Below are 23,816 nucleotides of genomic sequence, written 5' to 3' on the forward strand. Positions count from 1 at the left end.
CATTCTAAAATTAACGCTCTGCCGTTAGAAAGGTGACGTAAGCTCCACAGTTTAAACAAAAACTGAAATCTCTCAAACTCCATCTGCTGAGGAATACTGTGAAATATGGTTTTAAAAACTTCACAAACTCCAAATCTTTGTCAATACACTCAGTGAAGTGTTTAGGACTGGTATAGTAGGTGACATAAACTTTAAAATTAAGAAAAGTTCTGCTTTCTCTTGGCCTCCAGGGGCAAAGCTGATCACAGTCCTCAAAGATCATGGTAAACTACATACGGAGAGGTTACGAGACAATGGGCCCCTGGGCAAAAACATCTGAGAGGCTCATCTTCATATGACACAAAACACCCAGACTAAAAGAGTGGTTTTGTTTGTTCATCCTTCTGTAGTTGTTTTATGTCACTGTAGTTGTTTTGCATCTCTAGTCATGTTGTCTCTCTGTGGTCATTTTGTGTCCCTTTGTCGTCCTTTTTGTCTTTCTGTAGTTACTTGCATCTTCTTGAAGTTTTATATCTTTTTGTAGGCAATTTGTCAAACATGAAATTTAAAGCAGTATTATTTTTTACTGGATTGGTCTTCAATAAAAGACACCACATGTACACCACAGCTGTAGCAAGAAAGACTGTCCCTCAAATGGAGGGCCTGGGTTGAAGAAAATATATTTTCTCTATTTAAATAAATTGTTTTATCAATAACAAAATACTTTTTTTCAGAAAACATAATGATTTATTTTTTTCAATACACTGATACAAAATAAACATTTAGCATTTCTTTAATAAATAGACAGCACCGTTGCAGGAATGAAAGGAACAACTTGCTACTTCTTGCGACGGTCATGTTTCCTTATGATGTCTATGAGGTTGTTCTTGGTGACCAGTGTGTCCTCATGCTTGGTCTTTTGTCTTTCTCTTCTCTGCTGCTCATAGAGGTGGGGTGAGTTTAAAAGCTGTGGGGGTAGGATGGACCCTGTGGGCTTGACCCGGTTCACCACCTCCAGGAACAGTCGCTTGTTGTTGTTGTTGAGAAAAGTAATGGCTGTTCCCCTGTGTCCCAGCCGCCCGGCTCTGCCCACCTGGATGCGAAGAAATGAAGGTATGAATAGAATACTTTTAGCTTGCCTTCCATGATATATATTAGGCATTACTGGTGACATTAAATGTTAACTTTTGCAAATAAGTCAATATTCCAGATAATCAAATATTGCTTTTTAACTATATGCAAATTATTGCCCAGTTTAGCTATGACAGTCAACAAGGTGTCAGATATTTACCTAACTAAAAATGACTCAATATAATGATAACAAATTTAAATGAAAAATTTTGAAGAACAGAAAAATCTGTCTGTGACGGGAAGTGTCAACTAGACAATACAATACTCAAACAAGTGCATTAAAGAAACAGTATAATGTTGCTGGAAAAAAATCTTTTTGCAAAGTAAAACTGTAAGATTACCACCTTCCCACATCAGGTATTACTAACCTGATGGACATACTCATCCATTGTGTTTGACATGTCAAAGTTAACCACCAATCTGACGTTGGCAAGGTCCAGTCCTCTGCCCAACACTCCTGTACTGATCACCACCTCAAAGTCTCCATCCAGGAGACCCTGAAGACACAACACGGTAAATATTACACTGTCAGACATGTTTAGTATGGGCAGCACTCTACAAGGACTGTGAACATTATGAATAAAGTAATTTTCACCAAAGTGCAACTGGGGTCTATGGAACTCAAATTTAACTATAAACTCTGCATGATCTAATGGCTGGTCCAGCTTTAAAAACAAGCCAACCCCAGAAATGTATTTTACATTATAGTGAAGATCCCAAAATTTCCAAACATACTACATTTAATCACAGCACAATGTGTGTAGAATAATGCAGAAGATAACTTGTATATTTCCATCTGATGTAATGGTGCAGCTATGTGAATATGACATCAGCCTGAATCACCCCTTAGTGTGAGTATAAATAGCTTAAATGATGTGTAAGAACTAGCGGAGACGGAACATAAAATGTGCAATACTGCCATGCATTGATTAATCTTTTTTCCTACTAAATAGAAACTTAGAAACTTAAAAGTGACATTTGGAGGGAAGTTTAAAAAGTTAAATTACTCTTAGTACCTTTTATTTTTTTCCTGTTTTCACCAGGAAGGGTGATCTGCTGTTGAATGGCATCTAAATGAAATCAGGATGATTTTAGGCCCTGCTTAATTACAGCCGTTAACCCCTATGTTTTACTTCTCCACTTTGCTTTTTTTCTTGTCTTTTAGGAGTTGCTTTTTCTATAGCTGTTGTGGCTTTGAAAAAGAGCTTGTCTGGCCTTCATGTGTTTTTTTAGAACAAAGAGGCTGAGTGAATTAAATGCTGTGTTAGTTCTTTTAGTGTTAATATAATAACATTAAAAATCCTTGTGCATTCAATATACTGATAAAAGCAGCACTGTTAAGTCTCAGCTCTGAGTGGCTGCGCTCTTCCAGCAACAAGAAATTCAAGAACAAACACTGATGAACACCAAACATGGGACCACTGCTATTTATCCACTTTACTGTGCATGTCCTGGCTGCCATTGGACTCACCCTGAGGATGCGGTTACGTTCCCACTGGCTCTTGTCAGAGTGGATAGCCACTGTATTCAGGCCTGTCACCTTGGTGACCGCCTCACACAGCAGATCAGCCCCCAGTTTACAGTCTACAAAGACCACCACTGGAGGGTGGTACAGCTTACTGTCCTGCAGAGCCACACAGAAAAAGACAGAAACAAGGGAGGATTTAAAAAAAAACAAAAAAAAACGATGTATGACTATTGAGTTTTTAACTTTAGTTTATGAAAACCTTGTAAGTTACAATGCCAGATGCTGACATAGAAGAAACTTAGAAACTTTGGGTCAGATTGAAAAGTCAGAATCCTCCAGCAGTGGAGCAGCTTCAGCCAGTGACACACATGTTCAAGGAAAATAAGGAGCAGGACTGGCTGACAGGCACTAAAACCAGTTGACTGGTGGATGTAGCAGAGCCAAAAGCTAAGCATAGCCAGACTGCAAGGTAACAGATGAGTGAAAACTGCTTCCTTACTTATCCAGTCCCAGTTTATTTATTGCCTTCCTACTTAGATTGTGACAGAAGGGCTTTAGACAGCCCTTAATAAATGTTATGAAAGTGGGCTCTTCATGTCTCTCCCTTATGCTCTAATCTAACTTGTTATTTCCCTTGATAACCAATAAAGTGTCTCTGCCTAAAGCAGGAGGGTAGGTAATGTGATAATGATGAGGCTCCTCCATTAAACTTGATTCAGCTCTCAGCCTACTGATCTGGCTTCAATTTGTGAGAACATGCTATGATTTTCTGACTTAAGTTGAGTAAATGATGATATATAATGCTGTGACGGCTGTGGCATATAAAGCGACTGTGACAGAGTCCCATCCACTCCAGACTTTTGGATTTCTTCGAGTGTCCCCTCTAAATCCAGTCTAACAGCCCAATGATCCTACAGGAATCCTGCTGGACCCACCCACTTCAGTGTACTGTTACAATGCTGGATTAAATAACAGCAGTCATAAATTAAAAAAAAAAATCACAATCACAACATCCCTCTATGCAGAAAAGTATCTCCCTTTACTCATACAATGGTCTAACTACACTTTTTCACTGGGTTAACTAAAGCAGACCTTTCCTGTCCTGCCCAGTATAAATGGTACAAGCCATTGCTGGGATTCTTGGAGTGGGGCCATGGCTCAGGACCCACCCATTTCCTCCAGACGGGGGCCAAGGCTGTAGCAATGGCTGTCTAAATATGGTGTAGTGGGGAGACTGGTCCTTGGAGCTTTAGGAATTCCCACCTTTAAAACAGCCAGTTAATAAAATACCAAGCTGGTACCAGTGCATGTCAAGACTGAGCGATAAATCCACAATAAATTAAAGCTGAGACAATAACCCACTTTCTGTGTTTGTCCCTACCAGAGCACTTTCTGGTACATTTAGTCCTGGCTTTACAAAAAAAAAAAAATCTATGAAAACAGCCGACCAGTTAAAGAAAGCTTAGTTTGGAATTGAAAACCCTGGGCTTACAGTGATACTCCACCCAAAATCTTTCTATTGAGACTTTTAGTGCGAACTGGATTTGCTGACCAAAAAAAAAACAAAAGAGAAACAGTCTGTTTTTTTAACCACACCTCACAAAGTAATGATTAAAAATCAAAACAGGTTGCAACCTACATTGAGAATCTCAAACAGCTTCTTCTTCTTAGAAGGTTCCTCTACCCATAGCAGGATCTGCCTGACATTGGCACAGGGCTGGTTCTTCTCTCCGATGGCAATACGGACAGGATCACGGACCAGCCGACCAGCGAGCTCCTCTGTCCCTGTTGGGATGGTGGCTGACACCAGCAGAGTCTGGTGTTCTACAGGGACTTGTTCCAGAACCTCCAGCACCTGCTGCTGGAAGCCCATTTTCAACATAGTGTCCACCTATAGGATACATCACAAATACATACAAATACAAAAACAAATTCAAGGATTTTTCAGTACAACTATTATTATTTTGGTAAAATCTTCAGTTTAACAGCATGTTTGAGGATATGACATGATGTTTGTCAAAATTAGCAATGAAAGCCATTGTTTGCTCATCATAATCTAATCAAAATGAAATTTGGAATTGGAATTTCAAAACTGCTGCTGTATCACCACAACTGAAGCTTTTCTGGAGGATGTTTAGAACTGATTGTTAGATTCCGAGAGCACCCAATGAGCTGAAACATTATTGTCTTTACTTTGAAAGATACATTTATACTTAAATGAAACCCAGGCACAAAATTCTAAATTTATGTTGGAAGCCCTTTAAGTGCTGACCCTCTGTGTTTGTCATACCTCATCAACCACCACAACCTTCACTTTGTCCAGCTGCACTGCTTTCTGCCTCAAGATCTCAAGGAGTCGCCCAGGGGTGGCTATGACAATCTAAGAGGATTAAAAGAAGAACTTCATGAAGAAAGCTGAACAGTTATATCATTATATACAAATTTTTTGATAAAGTGAATCAGGAAATAAAAATAGTAAAAGTAGTGATGCACTCTGCACTGTACTTTGATGCTGGATTTGAGGCGGTGGAGCTGTGGGGGAAGCGGCATGCCGCCCACCAGTAGGGCAGTTCTCATGTTGGGGAGGCACTTCACCAGTTCCTTGCACTGTCTCTCTATCTGAATGGCCAGCTCCCTGGTCGGGGTCAGGATCAGAGAAACGGGGCTGTGCACAGTGTGTGCTGGTTTCTAAAAAAAAAAAAAAGAAGACGTACAGCATGTGAATACAAATGTAAGCCCAAAAGCCCTGAGATGAACCCAATAACGTTATTCCTTCCATGTCTACTAGAGACATTTAGTGAATAGTTACATTCTATTAAAAAAAATTCTCTGTACAGGCAGGTCATGGCCAGATACGGGACAGCTCCTCTGTCAGCTGGTGGAGGTCTGGTGTCTTGTAAAAGGATACCTCAGCAGAGGAGATGCTTGCTACAGCAGTCTGAATAAAATCTTGTCTGCTCAGTTTACTGCATAACAATAATAAAAATGTTCAGGCAATTCCGTTTAATTTTGTCCTAAAGAACAAAATGACCTGACCTGTGCATTCCTTACTGCAGGTTGCTTGTACTATTGGTAACTGAAGAACTTAATACCAGGGCTGAAATGTGGCCTGCAACAAAAAAAACCCTACAAAATGCTGAGAGTTAAAACTCATCTCCAGGATTGATTAAAAAAATAATCATAAATTCCAGCCACTATTTTATTCCATCCAGAATCAGTATAGTTAATTAAGTTTTTTATAGGTTAAAATATGAATTCATTTGTGTAGGAACAGGCAGTTTCATGATGTGAACTGCATTACAAAAAAAGACAAATAATTCTGTTGTCAGCTGCACCACTGTACCTGGAGTGCTCTCACAACCACTGGCAGCAGGAAGGCCACAGTCTTCCCTGAGCCTGTGTCAGCGCTGGCAATCACATCCCTGCCACTGAGACCAACGGGCACCATCTGCATCTGGACCGGTGTGGGCGCCTCATAGCCAGCCTTCTTCAAGTTCCCACTCAGCGTGGCAGGGAACCCACAGTGTTCAAACTCAATGATTGGTCTCCTGACTTCTGTCCCCTGGGTTTCAATGCCTAGCTCTTGTTTAACGCGCTGCACCTGTTCGTCTGTAAGGCCTGATATGAATGGATCTTCCCTGTAGTTATACCCTGCTTCACTTTCACCCGCCCCACCACCATCAATTGCTGACTGTGGAGGTTGGGGAGTCCTTCCATCTCCATTTGTGTCCTTACGGTTAAAGACATCCGCCCCAGTCCCCATTCCCATTTGCACCAAATGGTTAGCTTTGCATTCAAGACTGCAAACATCATTGTCAGTGCTGTCACAGATGTATTCCCCATAGCGACCACACATCACACAGACAGGTTCCCCTGGCTCCGGCCATCTCTGGCTCTTTTTGAATGATTTGACCGGCTCCTCCTCCTCCTCTTCTTCCTCTTCTGTTTCATGGGAGGAAGACCTTTGTCCGTCATCATGTACTGAGCTCTCTGTCAAACCTGCAGAGTCTCCACTTGCCTGTATTGTCTCATCCTGTGTTTTGGTATCTTCATATGGTTCCTCCTTCTGAACAGGTGTCTCTGAGGTACCTTCATCTTTTCTCTCATCTTCTTGTATCTTGCTTTTCTTATTCAAAATTTTTCCCGATCCCTGGACAGGTCTCTTCACTTTCAGAGCTCTTGGCATAAACATTTTTAGGGAGTTATTGACCTGTTGCCACCAGAAAAAACACATGTAAACATTTAGTTGTCATTTCATTGATTTAGGCAAGTTCTCCAAGTGGTGGGAACTTGCTATATCTGGGTTTGTACAATATATTTAACAAAGAGTCAGGAAATTACATATTTTAGTTCACTAACAAAGGTAAAATGTGATTAACATATAGATCTGCACCGCATGTTAAATCCGCCTAAAATGCTGGTTACAAAGACAAATACAACTCCTGAATGCTACTTTTTAAATTGCACCTCTCAGACCTCGGTTCGGCCACAACTAACTCATAAATCCCAGCAAGTATCTTAGCTGAATGTTTCATATACATTTAAGAGCATTACACAAACCTCCTTCCGTCAAATCTTCCAACAGTTCAAAACAATCACCGACGCACACCGATGACGCATTACTACTTTGCACGACGGGAAATGTAGTTCGTAGAACAACCTCTCTGCTATGATTCAGGGGGGTAATTAGCCTTCTATAACAGACACAGTTGACACCTTTTGTATTGAAATATGCCAAAAAATCATTAAATATTTCAGCTTATTATATTTCAAAATCTTCAAACTGAAGTCATGTGCATTGTGGATGTGGGATGTGGCTTGGGAATTGAATCGGGCTTTATAAGTCTGTCGAATATTCAAGGGAATTACACTGGTCTGGAATAAGGGCAATACGATAGACAGTAACTGAAAAACTGTCTAGATTTATGTAATTAATAAAACCCCTTCAGCTTTGTTTTCTCGCTAATTGCATGCACCCTGCCCTCTTTTTATGCTACATTCATGTGTTCATCGTAAAGTTAACATTTCCGTCTATACTGTAGAGCAGTCGTGTGGTACGCCTATGAATATATTGCTTAGTAGTGTTACAAGATACTCTTGGCCTGTTGTCATGTTCCAGATATTTGGTATTCATCGCTATTATGAAATAGCAGGAAAATGCATTACAGTTCCAAAGCTGAATATCGTTATAAAACATTTTCAGTTGTTATTGCAACTTCATCCTTGTTAATTTTACCCAGTGAACGCCGTTTCGGCCAATTGGCCACGGTTAAATATGCATTTGGACTGTTCAAACTAAGAAACTAAAACAAAAGTTGTAATATTTCCGACAGTATCTGAAGATAACCCACGCGCATGCGCATTGCGCAACAAAGGTGCAGGGCTTGGAGAGCCACAGTGCGGCAGGAAAACCGCACCGCGGCACCAAGAGATTGAATTGAGGAGGGATTGCTAAACACGTAGGTTATCCATACCAGAATACATGGACATGAAAGGCAGAAGCCGTCTGCCACCAAAGAACCCAAAGAATGGAAATTTCTCTGTTTTCATTCCGGTCAAAGAGCAGTTTTTCCTCTGAAATCCAAGGAAACCTTTCCAGCTTGGTCCAACGGAGCCCATTTGAACTGGTAGGGAGCAGAATGGATGGAAAACACCAAGACTAGCGATTCATTGTGTCAACAAGACTGAAAAATACGAAAACGCAGCCAGCCTACCATTTCATGACTGAAAGAACCTGTAAATAATCTGCGGAAAGACACCGCAGCTTTTCAATTTACAGTTCAATTTATTGTTTTCCGCGAAATTCCAGTAGTGGGATGCTTTGGCGTTGTGTTGCTTCCTAGGGTCTAACAGTACAATTAAGGGAGAAATATGGGTGAAGTTCAGGACGTCAGGGATGTTCAGAAGACATTCGTTGCTCCAGCAATAAAGTCTTTTGAGCACTATGACTTCCCCCGAGCCAAAATCTGTTGCAGCCTCACATGGCTGGTGGCCAAAGCGTACGGGACAGGTAGGTGTCTTTACTGTACCTCGAAACAGTTATACAGTTGCACGCTGCATGAATATTTGCATCATATTTGATGTTTTGTTTTCTTTTGAAGTGCATGTTTTGTCATAATTTAAATTAATTACTGCAGAACCCGATTAAATAAATGGATAATATGTCTGTACATTTTAAAAGGCCATGACACCAAAACAAACTCAAAACGGTCTCTTCCTTGTATGGTAGAGACGTCTTGGACTATATAGGTCTCACCATTGATTTCCCCTGGTTGTAGTATTCCCTGTAGAGATATCCACAGTGATTTTCCATCAGAGTAAAACCTCAGTGGTTTCATGAACGCTATTGTGCTCTGTTGCTGTTGCCCCATTGCAGACCATCTTAAATGAATAGCATATTGGAAAGACAGTAAATAATATCCCAGTAGGAAAGATTAAACTATTTGCTCCACTGGAACCCCCAGATCAATAAATATGTTGTTCTACTTAATGGAAAGGGACCGCTCAGTTTGGAACTAAAGAGGTATGAAGGTGTCCCAAATTATCTCACCTTCAGGGTGCTGCATCCAAGTCAAATTTAGAAACAGATGCATCACATGTGGGCCTTTTTATACATTGTCAGCAGGATATATAGCACACAAAGGTTGTGCTTTTGAACATTAATGTGGGTTAAATGAAAAAGTTATGAAGGTGTAGTCAGTAAGCATCATAATCAAAATATGAACATATATCTATATATATCTATATATATAGATATATATTGATATTCTGTCAGTATATAACATCAAAGGTTAAAGTCTGTTTTGCAATGTATAAATACATTGAATATAGATAAAAGCAGGTTTACAACCCCACTGCATGAGGTAGTATTTAAAGTATTAAAAATGCATTCATCTTAGAGAGTGAAGGTATGTTAATGCAGGGAATGAAAGGATATAGCTTGGTTCCATACTGATGAATCACCACCCACATCACCAGCAATGCAGTGAAAACAAAATGGCAATTGAGTCTGTTGTCTGGGTAGTAGAGACTCACCTCACCCAAAACAGATTTAAAAGGACCAACCGTGGCTCCTTAGCTGATATGGGATCTCCTGTTCCTTTCACCACCTGTTTTTGTTAGAATGAACTGCAAAGCACTTATTTTCTTAATCTGCTGCTGCAAAAAATGCTCAAAATATTTTTTGTTACATTCTGAATGGATAAAAGTTATGCTTTTATGAACATTTACAGTAAAAATAATAATGAAATGAACTGCAGTGCACATTCTAATGCAGTATTTTTGTATTAAACATGTATAATGTGTTTTATTGTACCACTATGATTTCAGATGGATGAATATGCTCTTTTATACATTAACAAATATGTTGTTTGCAAGTGTAAATATGTGATGCCTTTCACATTTATAGATCAGCATTAACGGATTTAGGATGCATATTTTAGGTGTAACGTATAACTTTTATCACCCTCTGTTGTCCATCAGCAGGATTTACAACAACATGGTCATACAGTGACAACTCTCAGCACAGTAACTCCTCTCCTTAAAATAACCCCTCCTCATATTGTGCCTTTGAGCTATGGTGGCTTCTAACTGACACACCTTTAAGTCACATTTCAGCATAAGTGTCTAATGAAGACATCATTTATCATCATATAACACACCCAAGGATCAGGTGTGTTATATGATGATACATGGAGTGGAAATGTGCTAAATTGTGATGTCTGTCACATGGTCACATTTTTTAATCTTAAGGAGTTGAAATGCTTATACAGTGAGTGGAGATTAGGAGCGTCTTGAAATTACAGCAAGCGTGCAGCTCTTTAACAGTTTAGCAGTTCATCTTGTATACAGGAAATTGTTATTTGTTAAAACATACTCTGATACTACACTGATGAAATTCCTGCTTCTTCCATTAGTTCAAATTAATTTGCAATTTTTTATGTATTTAAGAGCATATTATAAAATATGATGTACAAACTCTTGCATGCATCTATGCATCTAAACTAGCTAAGAGAGAATACCTTTGTGTGTCACACCAAGGCTGGTGTCACTATATGCAAACTTTTGCTCAGTTTTTTTTTGTTCACACTGTAGCTGACAATGTCCTAAGTTTGCTTTTATTTCCCTTGTGACACATGGGATTATCACATATCTGATAATGAGCCACGTGAACCACACTGCTGTATATGAACTTATTTCAGCATTGCAATTACAGTAACTCAATGTTCATCATTTACGTGAAACAGTGTTAGGATTTTGGCTTATATCCAACTTGATTAGTGTTTGGAAAGATGAAAAAGTGCAGTAGTTTGGGCTTTAAAGACATCCTGCAGTATGAATGAGGCCTTGCTCCAGTTAATGAAAATGATTTAGGTCCAAACCTGGGTTTCAGAAATCTGACCTCAGGAGTTTGTTGCTGAGAAATAAAGAAATACAGTAATGCGGTCACTTTGCAACAGTGATTCTTTAGTAAGCTTAAATTCCAGATTGTGGCAGAATTATACACCTCATTCATCTTTTGATATCAGAAAAAAGATTCAGAACAACCTTTCCCACAGGTTGAGAATATATTTGAGATGGTCGGCCCCCACATGTAACGTGTGAGGGTGGATGGCAAAACAGCATTACATTCACAAACTGAATTCTGAGCACGGAAGCCACTTTCCTAATTACTGTCTGTGATTGAAATCTACGTGACATGCATTTCTAACCAGACCTTTGGAAAGAAAAAATAATATAAAACTACAGCATAAAAACTATTTAGATGAACCACACAGATGACTTTTATATTTGAGTTGCTTTGCTGCACAAAGAGAAAGAAACAGTTTGTTTATTAGATTCTTCAGGGCTCTGGTACTTTGTTCTTTTCCATTAGTTTTATTTGTTGCGATCCCTATTATTGTAGTTATTATAGTGCTATCTGTTCACTGGTCACATCAGCATTAAAACCAACAATCAGACAATATGGTGTTCTGCTGCTGTAGCCACAAGAGCACATTACTCATTGCCACTATGTTGTAATAGTCCACCAAACATGAGATCTCCTGCACATCCTCTATGTATTTTCAATCAGGACTGAATGAAATGGGTTGATTCCAAAAATACAGCCCTCCAGAGGGACAGAGAGAGAGGGTGAGGGAGAGTGCAAAGAGAGAGAGCGGGCTTGCCTCCAGATCCCTGCCTACGCTGCTCTGAATACTTCACATTCATCTGCTTCATTACACCAATGCAGAAGTGCATCAATACACAGTCAAGTACATGCAAGATGCAAGCTAAACAACAGATCATCTGCTACCAGGAAATACTATCAAACAGTACTGATACAAATATTAAATGTACTACACAACTCTTCATTCATAAGCAGAGCTCAGGGAATAGTCATTGTGACCAGAAATAAAAGGAAAACCAAGGTGGTGAAAGGAAACCAGTGTAATTCTCTGTATTCTCTTACCAAATACTTTACAGATGCCCTTGAGCAAAGCTATTAAACTGAAAACATCAGTGGTTTTGCTCTGTCAGCAATTGAAGACTAAAATATTGTGAATGTGAAACAGAGCGTTGCCACAAAAGTCAGACTCCTCTGCATACATAAAGATTGATATAAAATGTAATCCTATATTTGAATGTTAAATTGGAGTTAGTAGATTTTCTGGATGGTATTTGATCCAATATACAACTGATCAAGTGATTGCACATTGAGTTTGCTGACTGCAGTGATTTGGATTGATGCTTTTGTGTTTTCTTGCAGAGGTTTTAGTTTGTTCGGTTACTTGATGTCAGAATAAAATGTTTTAAAGCTTGGTTCATTGGGCCACAGCAGACAAGTGTTACTGACTTTGTCATTTTTTTTCATTAAGAAAATACATGAAATGTATGACATGAAACATGAATAAAGTGACAATGTGAACCAGGGCCAGAAAATAGTGGAATTCACAGTTTGGCCTTTAGGAAAGCCTGCATGTTGAAACACAACATTAAATAAAATGTCATTTATTGTTTCTTTGTTACTTAAGCAAAGTGCAGACACAGTACCAGCTCCAGGGGTGTTTCTCTGTAGCTCAGCCTGACCTGTCTGACCTCCCTGTGGAGGATGAAGGGGGAGGGCTAGAAGAAGGATTAATTTATTTGTTGGGATCAATAACTTGAACATAGTACTTACAGGAAAAGCATATAACCTGGGTAGCTGCTACTACTGCTGTCTGCGTTTCTGCTCCATAATAACACTGAGTCCCTCTGTAGATGACCTTGTTGATAGTGGTCAGCCTAAGCAGGTGATTCATTGACTGTTCTCTGTGTTGTGTGTGTGTGTGTGTGTGTGTGTGTGTGTGTGTGTGTGTGTGTGTGTGTGTGTGTGTGTGTGAGTGAGATGAGTAGAGGGTTTTGGGAGTGTAAAGCTGTCAATGTAGCTCACCACATGTCACATTTTTCTCTGCATACACACTCTCTCTCTCACACACACACAGAGCAGTATCAGAATCTGCATCTATTGCCCTGCTTCTGACAGAGTGATGGCTCTGCATCTGGAGTGTGTGCAGATGTAATTTAATTTTTTTTTTACACTGCAGTAGCATCTCATTTGAAAGCACTTTAACATGGTTTCATTGTTTAATCTATTGTTGAGAGAGGGGGACTTGCTTTTGCTTGGCTCTAATTGATATTTTCTGTACAAAAGCCACACTTTCTCTTTTCAAGCAGTGGTTTATAAAAATGCTGCCCAGCTCAGCAAACACTGACAAGAAAGCTACCAGACAAAGGCGATAAAAAAAAAAGCAGTGTTTTTGAATTATATGAAGACTATCCCCCTGCAGTGGACTTGCTTGAGGTGTTACACGCACGCACGCATACACACACGTACAGGCTCTGTCTTTGATGAGACAGGCAGTGAGAGGGGTGTTCCCAGGGAGCTGGAAGTTGCAGAGATACAGACTAGTAGATGAATCGATCGGGTTCCACTCCCCCTGCAGTTGCTATAGCAACGCAGAGATCTATTCACACATATCCTTGTCAAGATATTGTCAAAGCATGGCAATGAAAAATGAAGCAGACCTGCAAAAGTAAAGTAGTGGCAGAGAATCTGTGCACTGAGTGGAAAATGTTCAATAAAGCCAAACTCTTGCAGATTTGGAATAAAGCTGCCAGCACTGTACATACACTGTGCTACTCATTTCAAGTTTACCTGACTTTTCACTTGTTTATTCCAAAGTCTTGCTAAAGAATTCAAACTATTCCTTCTGAGAAACGGGGGAAAGATAGGAAAAAGTTGTTATATTGTCCATATTTTAGAAAATGCATTGAAAAAGTTCCTTCTGTCTGTTTTTTTTCTAACTCACATACTTCTACTCTTTTCAGTGGGTCAAGTATTTTGTTGCATTTGTTGCTGGTGATGGTCTTGGTTGCCATCATGTTACAGTACAGCTGATTCATATGCCAAAAATTAAACACAGTTGCATTGCATGTTCTTTCTATCTCTTACAAAATCCAACTTTTTCCCCTCCATCACACAGACAGCATCCCAACAGACTTGAAGGATCCCTTCTACACAGACCAGTATGAGCAGGAGCACCTGAAGCCTCCCGTGACCAGCCTCCTGCTGTCTGCAGACCTCTACTGCAGGGCCGGCAGCCTCATCCTGAAGAGCAACGCCGCCAAGCCTCTGCTGGGCCATGATGCCGTGATCCAGGCGCTGGCACAGCGTGGACTCTACATCACCGACCAGGAGAGACTGGTCACTGAGAGGGACCTTCGGAAGAGGCCTCTACAAATGGTGGGAGAGATTTATGATCTTTTTTTTTTAATTTTAAGTGTGACAGGATTGTGGTAGAATATAAGTAATAATGGTATTGGCTTATAAGCAGAAACACTCAACTTCCTGCCTTGTTGGCATCAAATCAATATTATGTCATAGTGGTCATCATCCAACTCTATGTTTTGAGTATTCCCAGCAGCAGAACTTGACACAAGTCACATACCACACAGTGATGGTGACTTTGCTTTTCCTCGTTCCCTGAGGCATGTCTCATGCATATAATCGCTTTCCTCATTGCGTCATTCCATCCATCCTGTCTGTTAAACTTTACTTAACCAGGAAAGTAGACATTCTGGAGAAGTAAGGTACAAGAACAGGAAAGGGTACCTGCATTCACGAATATTTGCTTGCATGCGCTTCTATACAAGCTGCATCCTAACTGGGTGATATTCTCTGATTGCATGATGTACATACTGGTCAGCCTTTAGGCAGGGTATTTTATTTTGAAAAGTTAGCACAGATAGCGAATAAATAGAATAGAACAGAATAGAAAGAATAGAAATAGAAAATAAATGTAACCCTATAAAATTGGCTTATCTCTGACGTTATTCAGTGTTTTTGTTCATCTGGTATATAATTTGTGAAATGTTTAGTCAGTGTCAGTTAAAAGTGGCCAAACACAGGGATTGCTGAAATGAGATTCCCATCCATTTTGCATTTGCCAGATAAGCAGTATATGAAAGAAAAAACACTTTAGTAGTGAGGAAAAAGTATCATTATGGCCTACATCTGTGGATGATTAGAACAATATTTATAAGACAAATTTAATTAAAAAGAGAATAAAATACCACTGCAGCCTGATAAACAAGTGCATCAAACCAGGTCATTAACAACAGGAAAGAAGTGACAAAATTAAAAACAACAGACTGTCTAGAGATTCAAGCTGATCAGTTTCCAGTTACAAGCTGAGCTGTACCTTAAGGCCTCCAATGTGCTGTGAGTGTCTTTGTCATCTCTCCCTCTACATCTCTGTCTCTCTGTATCGGAGCTCACCACAGAGATGACTTTGTAAGCAGCCTGAGTGAGAGAGAGAGGGATCCTCATTATTTTGGGGCGAAATCTCAATGGGAGGCTTTATTGCTCCACTGAATTGCAATTGAGACATGATTAGCACACAGTATGCCTGCAGTCTGTTTGTAGAGTCTTGCTGGTTTTAATTTCTCTTCTATGCTAATTCAAAACTTATTTAAGTTTTGTTGTGGTTTACATTTGGTTTACTTATTTTGTGAAGAAAGTGTTTTAGTGCAAGCCTATCTCTCAGAACCTTTATGTAATTTAAAGCTAAACTAAGTGGGATTTCATGTTGTATGTGTGTGAATTTCATAATTGTGCATAGGTACGTTCGTGCGTGTGATGTCACCATGCTCTCTGGCTCTAGCACCAGTTTGTTTTTATGTTTTTTTTTTAACATATTTTCTCACTTATTTTAGTTTCATTTTCCTGTCCAGAGCTGAATAAGCATTTTACACTTGATTTTAGCCCGAGACCACAGATCATAACTGACTGGTTTGCCAGCGAGCGACAGTGTGTGTTTGTGCGTGTGTGACTGAGAAGGTTGCTGTGAATGTGAAAATGAGCTGCTAGACAGCTGTGAAAGTACCCTTTTCACTTTTTCATCATCTGCATTCCACTGTTCCATTTTTCAACCTCATCCTGCATTCGTTTCATTCTTACGTCTTTCCCGTGACTCTGACATCCTCCTCTTTCTCTCCACTTTATCTGTCTTCCTTTTCACCCACCCTTCTCTTATTACTTCTCTTGCTCCTTCCTGCCCTTTACCCCTTCATTGTTCCCATACATATTTCTGTCCTCCCTATTACTTATTCCCTCATTTGATTTCCACACATTTCCCTCTGTCTATCCTTATCTCTGCTCTCTTCATTTATTCCTTCCTTTTTCCTCAGTCATCCCCATTCTCTTTCACACTCCCCTTTCTGAACACACCCCCGTCTGTCTTACATGCCTCTCCTTTTCACCTTCCCTCACCTTTTTTTCTCTCTTCATACTTGTATCCGTCCTTCTCAATATGCATTTCGATTTCTTCCTTCCAGCACACTCTCCATCTCTAGCAGAGGCAGCGGTTGTTCTTGTTTTGTCCGTTCCACTGTCTGTGGATTTCAGTTGCTCAGATTTAATGACACATGTCACAGGTCACAACTGAATCCTTGCTATTTACAAAGCAGAGCATTAAATGCATCGTCATGCAGAGCACATGCATGAGCTCTAGATGCACAGAAACATGCTGTAAGAAATGCTGTCTTTTTTATATTACTTTCAATGTTTTTAATCAGATTAAAGAGATTGACAACCAAAATTGTTTAGCAGTGATTTTCCAATGAGAATTTAAAGCACTATGAGACCATTTATATGCATAAGCTTACCTGCTGCATATTCGAATGACAGCTCGGGTAAGGATGCTTTATTATTTAGAGACTGTGTTGAGTTTGGCATATAAGGTGTCTGTCCAGGCTGAGCTCTGTGGGGCTGTGGAGAGCAGAAACAGCAAGGCATTTCTTCTGGAAGACTTAAGAGGTTTTCCTAAAATAAAAACACAACTTGTTTTACTCCTGAAGCAGACTGTGAAAAAGCAAGAGACTGAGCACCTACACCTGCCGTTGTAACCTTAAGCTGCTCTGGATAAGACAGCCAGGGATGTCATTAAATGCTGCTTCACGGCATTTAAGCTAAGCATCTTTATTTTTTAACTCAGCAGTTTGCATAAGGAATAATAATTTTCAACTTTAGAGGATGTTTGAGGGAGCTTCAGTGGGTCAGTCAGCAGCAGAGTCAGATGCTGCTGATGTCATGTCTGACATGTGTCATAACTGAGCACATTTACCGATGTTTTCATGAGGTTGCCAAACCGTCTTTGCATCGTAGTCTTAGTTTTTTTCTGTCTTTCTGTCACTGTCCTGCCCACTCATCCTTCTGCCTTCAGCCATGTGACGGATTCCCACATGTCAAGACGCAGGCTCCAAATCGCACTTGCCGCCCACTCGATTGCCTACACACTTACTGACACTCTCCTCCACCTGTACTGCTCACAGAGAAAGAGAGAGAGATGCGGAGGTGGGCTCGTGATCTGAAAATATTATTATAGCACTACACATTACAGCCCACATGAAGCACCGCTGTGAGCGTGATAATAGCAAAAAGTCATTATCAAAAGGCTTTAATTGCAGAGTTTGCTCGTACTAATTCTCAATTGTGTTCTTTTCAAAGTGTCAGCTCACCACCAGATAATCTCTACTGAATTAAAAACTAGTGTCTTAGCTTGATGAATCGATAACCTGATTTAAAGTCTAACCCTGTAGCTATAGCAATGTCACACAGAGTTTGATGAGAGTGATGTCAAGATCCAAAAAGAAGCCAAGGTACCCAACACCTGTGATTGTGCGGAAGTGTTTTATCTGTGTGTAGGTATCTAAGGACCTAATTGGACACAGCAGAGTGACACAGAAGTGCTTCTTGTATGACAAGACTCATGCACAGACAAGGTGGTTCATGCAAAACGGTGGTTGACATTTAGTATTCTTCTTCATTTATTATGGGTAGTTTCGATCAACTTGGACACTTTTGCAACAGCGTCTCATCTGCTAGATATTGAGCAGCCCCATTGGAGAAGCGATTGTTGATTGCCTTGCTGAAGGGCACCTCTGCAGTGATAATGAGAAAGGGACAAGTGTTGCCCTTTCACTATCCTGCTCATACTCTCTTTGCCTGTCTTGGGCTCAAATCAGCATCACAAAGACACAGGATAGTTGTACTGGTCTGCAGTAGATGGTATAGGTGTTGGTGCAATTTTGTCAACCCCCTACTTTATGTAAAAGAGAACAAATCCCAATTTTTTCTTAGGAAATCCGAGCAGAGTTTCATACCATGTTGTATTGCAGGGGTGGGCCACCAGGGCCAATATAAAGATTGATGTTGATGTTGATGTCATAGAATGTCATGGCTTTAATAGCTTTAATATTTAATAAAACTGTAGTAAATAGGTCATGTGGCTGCCAAGATTTTTAATGTACTGTATAAATGAGACTCTATCATGGATGCTGTGAGCTGTTACTTACAGTAAGTGGCATAGTACCTTATATGGTTTCTGTGTTGCTTTATTGTCTATATGGGTGCTGACTCTGTGACTGTATTTCAGAAGAGCAATAAAACAGGCAGGTTTATTGTCATACATATGTTAGAGGATGCTTACAAATCCAACCTTAATGGCATATGCACTTCTAATGTCCTTCTGAACAGATTTATACTGTAGTTATTTTTGAAACCTGCTGATTTATAATGAAAGAAGGAACGAGAATCTTTTGGATGTATTGTAACCTGTACGGCAAATTGATTACAGCACAATTTAAATGTGGAAGAACCATTTCAAGAAACTTGGATATGTGAAATTAAGCTAAAATAATTGTGACATAGGCATTTAAAATATAAACATTATTATATTGATATTTAAGAGCCTGAATTGATTTAAAAATGTGGTTGCCAGTTCAGTTTTACTTTGTGACAGATTGATTCATCAAATCATGTATGGCATGGATGAATAGAGGTGAATACACTTCTTCCTGTTCCTCTCTTCTGCTGCTTCCATCACAACCCCTATTGAGCAGGCGCTCCGTTTCCATGGTTACACTCCAGTAGGCAGGGTGTTGTGCATGTGTGTGTGTGTAGGTGGGTGCAAGAGTGGGGGTGCTTATGCTTGCATATGTCACATGTGCAGTGTGTATGTGCAGCTACGTGCTCTGAGGGTGCATGTGTGCGCATGTGTGTCTAGTGGGGGTTGTAATAGTGACGAACACTGCCTGAGACAGAGAATTCTGAAATGCTGGATTCATACAAGCAGGCAGACAGCATTTCCAAGATGCTGCATCGCACACAAAGACATTTGGTACACCAGTGCACACGTACAGGGTGAAGTGCAGAAAGCTAACCTGTGTGCCAAAAAAATACATCTCAACATCAAACTGGCTTCCTCTGTCCTGATTCTTTTCCTCTGCACTTGATCTCACGAACAAAGACGAGCTGAAGCAGCAGGGTGGAAGGGAAGCCCATCCAAGTACTTTCTGTCCTCGTCGGCCTCAGTGAAGTCACAGCCAGTACGTTTTGCTCAATGCCAGCGGCGACTCCCGGGCAGTACAGTATGGATGGATAGGCAGGGAGCACATTATGAGATGCCATTTGATGTCCTGAGTCCTTAGCGTCTTTCTGTGTTTACTAGAGTTAGACTGATGTTTTATTTGTTTGCGTTTTTAATTTTGTTTTCTTTTGGGGGGTGGGTCTTCATTTCAGATGTATGGGAGAGGGGTCTTACATCCTCAGGATTGTTCTCTGCTTTCAACCCTCAACACAGGAGTATATTTGTCTTGTGGCCTTTAAACAGTGCAGAGGAAAAGATACTCAAGATAATCTTTCTCAACAGTTGATACAGCAGAGTTAAGTCGACAATGATTGTTTTTCATTGATTGTAAGTGTTCTGTCTCTTGTCTCTGTGATCATTAGTATCAGTGCAGGAATGTTGTAGAAATAATGTAAAATGATGTATATAGGGGGAGAATGCCACTTTCTTTTAAGGTATTCTAGTTCAAGTCTTGTTGAACTAACATTGTGTTTCCCTGGGGGTCTGCGAGCTTTGCTTTCAGAGCAAACAGCTCCTGGTTCAGTTTCCTAGGCAGACTGATCCTAGGTGAGGACCCACAAGACATTTGTGGATTAATACCTTCAGGAAAGAGCAACCTTGCCCAGATTAGGGGCTTCTTTAGAGGCAAGGCCTGGAAATAGGGATCACAGATAAGTGCCTAGAGGCTCGGTCTGTCCATAGATGTATATTTCACTTACTGTTCTACTCTAAATAGTTAGCAAAACTGTTTTTGTAGTGCTAGAGATACAACACTTACCAGAGTTAACAGTGAGGTGTAGTTATTTTACTGTAATGGGAGTGACTTGAAATCAATATACAGTAAAATGTATCTAATGAAAGTGCATATATTAAACTACATTAGTACTAAATGCTATATCTTTGAATGAGGTGTTACAGCACTGTAAGCTTATTATACTATCATAGAGAAGATCTGTGTCATTTTCTCTTTAGAATTTAAAGCAGGGATTTTGTGATTAATCATTCTCACTCTGCAGGTCTGAAAATATTGTATTCACCTGATTCTCCCCATCATTGACTGGCACTTAATCCATAATGAATTTATTCTGATACAGATTTGGCCATATACAGTGGTTTATACGGGAATCCCTGAGATTAGATTGAACATTCATATTTATTGGTTATCCTGTTACAACATGTGTATTCATTACAGTTTTAATTCACTGAAGAATTCAAATTTAAAAAGGATTTTGATGCGTTTCAACAGGTATGATGGAGTAAACACACAATCTTACAATACAATAATATAGCAGGAACAGACTCATAATTCAAATGAAATCACTTCCATGAAAGAAAAATTAATTAACTGCAAAATTCTCCTTCTTTCTCTCGCACAGTCATTGACAACCTTGATCCTGAACTGATACCGGGTAAAATCTGGCAATGCTCTGCAGATAATCTGCTTTATTATGCTCAGACCCAGTTTTAGGTGCACGCAATGAGGTTTCATGTAGTGTGACAGACAGACAGTATATGTGAATAATAACTTAACATTTAGCTGATAACACAATTCCTTCTATGGTCAATGGGCAGTGAAATCCTATCTGCAATTCTCAAGGATGAACACCAGGTGAATGTCCATCATGTTTATGTAAAATAAGTGTTATTTCCCTTAAAATTTAATCAACCACCAAAATCAAGCAGCGTTTTATCACTATCCACACATGAAACGGTTTCAACCCGAGGGCCTTTTCAAACATGATGGAAGGATTTGTGCAGGCCTATCTCCAGGGTAGGTCAACACTGGCTGGTAGCCATGATCCTGTCCCCAGATAGTGTTCTAAGGTTAGCTTTGAGGTTTCCATATAATTGCTAGGTTGGGTTTGGAGCATATGGAGGGGGAAGGTATGTTGCTTAAAAGCTCCATTCCCACAACTGATGCCAGACCTCACAGTTGGTATTTTGTGAATCCAAATGTGTGCATAAGTGCAATTGTGTGCGTGAGAGCATTTTTTGTTTCAGCTCACAACGGCACAGGCTGTGAAAGGAGTCATGCCAGCTCTCCATTTGAAAAGGCGAGTGCTTAAAAAAGACAGAAAAAGGGAAGGCTTTATACTTCCACAAGGATTCCTGATGATAATGGGAGAATTTACCCAAATTCAAAATGCAGTTCTATGTCATTCAAACAGTTTAGGTGAAATGAAGCATTATCTGCTTGAGTGGGGACTGATCAGCTGTGTTTACTCGGAAAAGTCATGATTCGGATAATTAAATGGTTCATTTCAATTCAGTTGGAATTAAGCTTCTGTGACTTTTACTCACACAAGCGGCCAGGCTCATGGAATGTTATGTCAGTCTGTCTGTTGGCCACTCCACCACTTTGGTCCTGACTGAAATATCTCAAAAACTATTGGATGGACTACCATGAAATTTGGTTCAGGTTCTGGGTTCCCCAGAGGAGGAATTGTAATAACTTTGGTGACTCTATGTTTTTTTTATCTAGCACCATCATCATGTCAAACAACTTTGCTTGGTGTCCAAATACCTGCAAAGTTATGACATTCCCCTTAGCCTTACAGCTGTACTTGTGTGTGTTTAGTGTTAATTAGCAAATGTTACCATGCTGACATGATAAACTAAAATGGTGAAAATTGTAGACATACATGCTAAACATCGCTTAGCATTGTCAGTGTGAGCATGTTAGCATTTAGTTTAAAGCACCACAGCCTCACAGAGCATCTATCATGGCTGTAAACTCTTCTTTCATATTTAGTGTTAATACAAGGTTTGAAGTTTTAGTAACCACTGCTATAGCAAGTACATGACGTCATAGTATATAGAGACGTGTTTTTGCTGGTAAGTACTACATTTTCAGTTTTGTCATTTATATAGTCCATATCCTGGTCTCTAGGGACTGTCCTGGTAAAATAAAGGTAAAAAAAACAAAGAATTCCTGCTTGCACTGCCCAGCTGGCAATAAGTAATGCTGCAAAATGTAAGTAGAGTAGCTCTTGAACTTTGTTGTTTGTTATTCTTTTATCCTGTTTAAAGAAAAAATAAATGCATATATAAAAAAGTTAAAACTTTTCTCCAACAGTACTGCTTTTTCCTTTTACTTACTATTACTGCTTTACAGTACTTATGGTGACCTTCAAAAGAGACCAGAGAGAAGCACAGCTGAGTGCTTTTCCATGTCCAGCTAAATTGGCGTGAAGTTACCTGAAGCTAGACAGATTCAATTTTCTGAAATCTCCCCCAGCATGGAACCTCTGGGCCTGGACAGGAGAGCTGTAATACTAAAAACAGACTGCATTTCAATATTACATCACTCCTGAGCTAATGTTGATGCACTGTATATGTGTATGTGTTTCTTCCATCCTGAGGAGGTCCAGGAGACTGCAGTGCAGTCGTTTGGTGCTTGTTCAGGTCATGACTGATTGCTGCTCCCACTCTGTGATGCAAGTCCCTTTAAAAAACTTTCGGAAACCTTGCACTCCAATAAAAAGTGACACAGGCTGATCATTAGCCATGACCCAATTGAGCCCTTTGGAATGGTTTTACTGTAAGTCATAGTAAAGACATTACCATAGTGATTACATCAATTCATTTTGTAGTGGAATAAAGTCAGCGTGTTGATTTTAATGACTTCCTCGAAGCAATTTTTCACAGATCCACGATAATGATGAGGATGTGAAATTTTGTGCATCCTCTGCTATGAATATCTGGTTCAGGCCACAACAAGCAGCTCAAAGCTGTGACAATAGAGATTTTAGTTCGTTTACAACAGACACACAACAGTGAGGTGAAATGCATCACACACTGTCTTTTGTAGGTCGTTGCAGTTCTTATTTGCACTTCCTTTGTGCTATGTTAAATCAGGCTTCTACGGTGGATTTTCATCCCTGCTTTTTCACCAAGGAGTCGTATTAAAGATGAAGAGTCTTTGCCTATTTCCCCAGATGGAAACACTCAGAGCCAGCAATGTAAAAGTACAATAAAAACAGGATATTGACCGTGAAGGAGCGTCTTCTTAGCCCCAAAGAAATCACTACAAGATTTATGGACACAATCAGCTTAGATGAGACAGCAAAAAAATCAGTGTGTAGATGTGTGTTTCTGAGTCATGTGACCATGAATGTATGCAGTAACTTCATCAATGTTTGATTGAAATGCCTAATTAATTTAATTAATAAATTAATACAAAAAATTAGCAATTAATAGATAGTTTTCATAGTCAGCAATTGATAAAGTTATTATCTTGGAGGAAGCAGAAACCAAAGCTTACAAATACAGTATTATAATTAGAAAGTTGCCAGTTTGAATCCTGGAGA

General features: G+C 39.7%; 2 protein-coding genes across 3 annotated transcripts in view; one reads left to right on the top strand and one right to left on the bottom strand.

Annotated features, from left to right (window-relative positions):
* Positions 1-756: 756 nt before the first annotated feature.
* Positions 757-7,190, bottom strand: ddx59 (DEAD (Asp-Glu-Ala-Asp) box polypeptide 59). Its single transcript, XM_023426486.2, has 8 exons — positions 7,139-7,190; positions 5,922-6,788; positions 5,084-5,266; positions 4,869-4,958; positions 4,218-4,469; positions 2,582-2,734; positions 1,479-1,607; positions 757-1,072 (listed from the first exon to the last, which is right to left on the bottom strand). Exons 2-8 carry the CDS (start codon positions 6,768-6,770, stop codon positions 818-820), a joined length of 1,911 nt encoding a protein of 636 aa, XP_023282254.1. The 5' UTR covers positions 6,771-6,788; positions 7,139-7,190; the 3' UTR covers positions 757-817.
* A 796-nt stretch (positions 7,191-7,986) lies between these two features.
* camsap2a (calmodulin regulated spectrin-associated protein family, member 2a) overlaps positions 7,987-23,816 on the top strand; it is a 49,594-nt gene continuing 33,764 nt past the window's right edge. For both annotated transcript variants that reach the window (XM_023426528.2, XM_023426530.2), the window contains exons 1-2: positions 7,987-8,588; positions 14,083-14,342. In XM_023426528.2, the coding sequence (XP_023282296.1) occupies positions 8,450-8,588; positions 14,083-14,342 (399 nt within the window). In that variant the 5' untranslated portion in view covers positions 7,987-8,449. The remainder of the gene's footprint in view (positions 8,589-14,082; positions 14,343-23,816) is intronic.

This window comes from Seriola lalandi, unplaced genomic scaffold (assembly GCF_002814215.2).
Source record: "Seriola lalandi dorsalis isolate HSWRI2012SDOR001 ecotype SW California unplaced genomic scaffold, Sedor1 jcf7180002054829, whole genome shotgun sequence".
Lineage (NCBI taxonomy): Eukaryota > Metazoa > Chordata > Actinopteri > Carangiformes > Carangidae > Seriola > Seriola lalandi.